Source organism: Mitosporidium daphniae, assembly GCF_000760515.2.
Source record: "Mitosporidium daphniae strain UGP3 chromosome Unknown contig-225, whole genome shotgun sequence".
Lineage (NCBI taxonomy): Eukaryota > Fungi > Microsporidia > Mitosporidium > Mitosporidium daphniae.
Window position 1 is genome coordinate 1 of NW_013546594.1, and position 3,786 is coordinate 3,786.

Below are 3,786 nucleotides of genomic sequence, written 5' to 3' on the forward strand. Positions count from 1 at the left end.
ATTCCACAATGGGAAATGCTTGGTATGCGATTATCACTTGTCGCTTTTAAAAGCTTTAATTTATTCTTTTGGGATGGGAGTTTTCGACTGCACTTTTTTGCCTACTCCTCTTTTTGCTTAGGGAACATCCTATTTATCAAATTAAAAGAGATTTCGGAAATCATCTCGTATAATTCAGAAGAGGATAAATAGGCTAAAAAGAAAATCATACTAAGAATCGCTTCGGAAAAGAAATTTCGGAAAAACATGAAATCAAAAACTATTCTTAATCCAATATTGAACATCAGGTGAACCGCCAAAAAGACAAAATATATGAATGTAAAGAATTCAAGAAAAAGATTACTCTTCTCTGGCTTTGAAACTCCAAATAGGTCTTTTAGAAACGAACCGATCTCAGGTAGGTATTCACATTCATAAAAAAACACCAGGGTAAAAAAAGAAAAAAGAAAATCAGATATAAACATCGAGGGCTTCAAAGTGGTACTCTCAATAGATTCATAACCGAAAAATTTCTCGACATGTGATATCAAGCGCTTCTCAGCAACGAGCTTAGCAATATACCAAAAACCAAAATAGGAAAACCAAAAGTTGATTAGACGAGAAATTTTGCATGTGAATTCGGCCAATGTATATTTCGCTACAGGGGCTGCGACATTAACCTCGAGGACTACGGCAAGGGGATTAGGATCGGGGGCAGGCGCACTGGGATTTTTGGGCTTGAAGGCCATAATAATAGGACCTAGGGAAACTAGGAAAACTTCAAGGAACCCTCTAAAAAAATGATAGTCTTTCTCAGGAATTTTTGGCGCATATGCTTGATAGAGTTTTTGAAGCGATATATAATTTTCAAGCCAACAAAAATCCATAGAGAGATAATTGATAACAGGGATTAAGATATTGCTATAACTGAATGGATTAAACAAACAAAAATAGACAATACATGATAAACCCCACGTCTTAAACATTAAGAAAGACTCATCCCAGATGCTAAATGTAATTTGCTTTATAATCTGTAAATACACTTGATCGAATTCTAGAATTAAGTACCGGTATCTCATATATGCCTCAAGTTGAGCTTCGTAATAATTTTCTTCTGCTTCTTTTGCTTTTTGTTGAAGATCTGGATTTTCTGGGCTTTCTAAAGCATTTTTCTTTGCGATATCTGCATTTTCTTTGGCTTTATTTGCAGTATTTTGACAAGATTGTGCATCAAGGTGGGTTTTATATAGTTGAAGTGCTTTTTTCTCTCTTTCTTGGTTGTCGGAGTTTATAAGTTTTGTTAAAGTGGCACTTAAATTTTTAATGGTGTTTTCATCTTTTTTGTCTTCATCTATATTTTTTATACACCTTTCAATTTCGTTAATTAAGTTATTTAATTTTTGTTGAGCTTCTTCACTTAGTTTTTTTGCATCACATGCTTTTTTTGTAGCTTCTTCGAATTGTATATATATTTTTTCTTGGGATCTTTTAAATATTAGCAAGAATTTTCGTCGAGCTTGTTCGTATGCTTTTGATGCTATATATGATACTCTGTTAAGTAGGTTTTTGTAGTTTTGAAATGCTTTATCTGCTTCGCTTTGAGCTTCTGAAACTTGATCAAGTTTTTCAGATATTAGGTTTGTTAAATCTTCGAAGCTTGGCTTGTCTTTTAGATATTTTAAGCCTTCGATTGGATTACCATTTTTGAGATCAAATAATTGGTTTAGGAACATCCTTATATTTGGGTCGTCACTTTCTAGGAGCTTTTTAAGGATTAGCATGACTTTCTTTTTGAATTCGTCAGGTTGGTCAGGTTGATAGTTGTTATTCAATTGGACAACTTGATTGTTTTCTGAGTTTTCAGCTGGTTTTTTTGTTTTGACTGCTTGAGCTGCTTCTTCCTTGGCTAGTTTTCGATCTTTTTTTTTTTTGACTTGTTCTTGAGTCTCTTCAACATTTGCGGCTTTTGAGGTTTCTGAGGTTTCTGAGGTTTCTTCGAGGAGCGAATACATGTTAAAATTTGGGTCTTTTTGAAGCTTTTTTAAGGTTAAAGTTGGTGGTTTCATTTTTTTCATAGTGTCGGCGTTCAAGTATTTTGTTTGTACTGATAAGGAGAGGTCTTTTTCTTCTTCGTTTTGCAGAACTGAGTCTTTATGGTCAACTTTTTCGGCCACTTTTTGTGCATCTATGGCTAGTTTTTTTGCTTKAGCTGCTGCTATAATTTGTCTTTTTTCAGCTTTTTTGCATGCTTTAATTAATTGAGCTTGAACTTTTTTAACTAGTTTGCATGAGTTAATTGCTTGTTTGTTATCTTTTTTTTTTCGAATCTTTCGAGGCATTTTTACTTTACTTTTTCGATCATTAAGTTCTTGATCTAGATTTTGTGATTTAGTTTCTTGGTTTGCAACTTTTAGAACCAATTTTTGTGCATCAGCTGCTAGAGTTTGAGCTTTTTGATCTAGATTTTGTACTGTAGCTTCTAGATTTTGTACTGTAACTTTTTTGTCTCCAGTCTTTTGAGCTAGTTCTTTTAATTCATTTGCTTCCTCTCCAAGTTTTCGAGCTAGTTCTTTTAATTCATTTGCTTGATTTTCAACTCGTTGAAATAGTTTGTCTGTTTCATCTAGTTGTTCTTGTTTTTTTTCCCCATCATGTAATACTTTTGCTAATTGAACTATTGTTTGAGCTTTTTGAACCATTTCTTGTGCTCCACTTGCCTGATCTTGAACTTGGTCAGCTAGTTTTTGAGCTGCTTCTTCTTCTTCTTTTCTTTTGGCTTCTTTTTTTTTAGCTTCTTCGTCTTCTTTGTCTTCTTTTCTTTTGGCTTCTTCGTCTGCTTTTATTTTAGCTGCTTCTATTTTAGCTGCTTCTATTTTTTCCGCTTCTATTTTAGCTGCTTCTATTTTTTCCGCTTCTATTTTAGCTGCTTCTATTTTAGCTGCTTCTATTTTAGCTGCTTCTTCGTCTTCTTCGTCTGCTTTTATTTTTTCCGCTTCTTCGTGTGTTTTTGAGGTTTTTGGGGGTTCTGGGGTTTTTGAGGTTTTTGAGGTTTTTGGGGGTTCTGGGGTTTCTTTTTTTTCCTCATTTTTCTTAAGCCTATTCCGGAATCTTTGCATAAACCCCGGTAGTCTTGTGTTGTTTTTTCGCTTTTTATCGATCAAGGGATTCTTCTCTTTCATATTTTCAAAATTCGTTAATTCGAAACCTTTTTCATCGGAGTCTATAGTTTGTAGTGAAGGGAGAGCAAAAAAGACAACCAGAATTACGAGAAATAGAATCTTTTGAATGTTCATTAAGGCGAGAAATTTTGTGAAAAAGCTGCATGGTTTTTATACCCTGTTTTGCACCGGAAATTTCGCATCCAATCAAAATATTAAATTTAATAATTCTTCAAATAACCAATTAAATTCTGAAATTTTAGTTGCTAGGTGGTCTTAATATGCACTTCATTGGCCAAGTAATTGATTTTATTCTGGATCATTCCAAAAATAGAAATTAGACCAATCAAACACAAGTACATTTGATTTCTGCTAGGACCAGCTAAATCAGAAGTGATGTGTGCATCGATAATTCGCCTATACTACCAGAAAAGCAAGCAACTGACTTACCAGCGTTCCTTCCAAACAGCATTCTGAATATTTCCAAGAATTCTTCTACAATATCTTATCAAATGGGTATCATTGCAATTTCAGCTGATGTATTCCGCTATTGAGCAAGGGATATTCTCCTCAAATAAGAATCTTATTCGAACAACATTTAAACCTCCTGTTTGATCGCTCGAGTTTTCTTGCAATTCACCAATTTTCT

The 3,786-nt window shown here is 33.9% G+C and overlaps 1 protein-coding gene across 1 annotated transcript; it reads right to left on the reverse strand.

Moving 5' to 3' along the window:
• Positions 1-101: 101 nt before the first annotated feature.
• On the reverse strand, positions 102-3,272 carry DI09_225p10 (uncharacterized protein; the record flags this gene model as incomplete). Its single annotated transcript, XM_013382998.1, has 1 exon — positions 102-3,272. One exon carries the CDS (start codon positions 3,270-3,272, stop codon positions 102-104), a length of 3,171 nt encoding a protein of 1,056 aa, XP_013238452.1.
• Between the last annotated feature and the right edge of the window lie 514 nt (positions 3,273-3,786).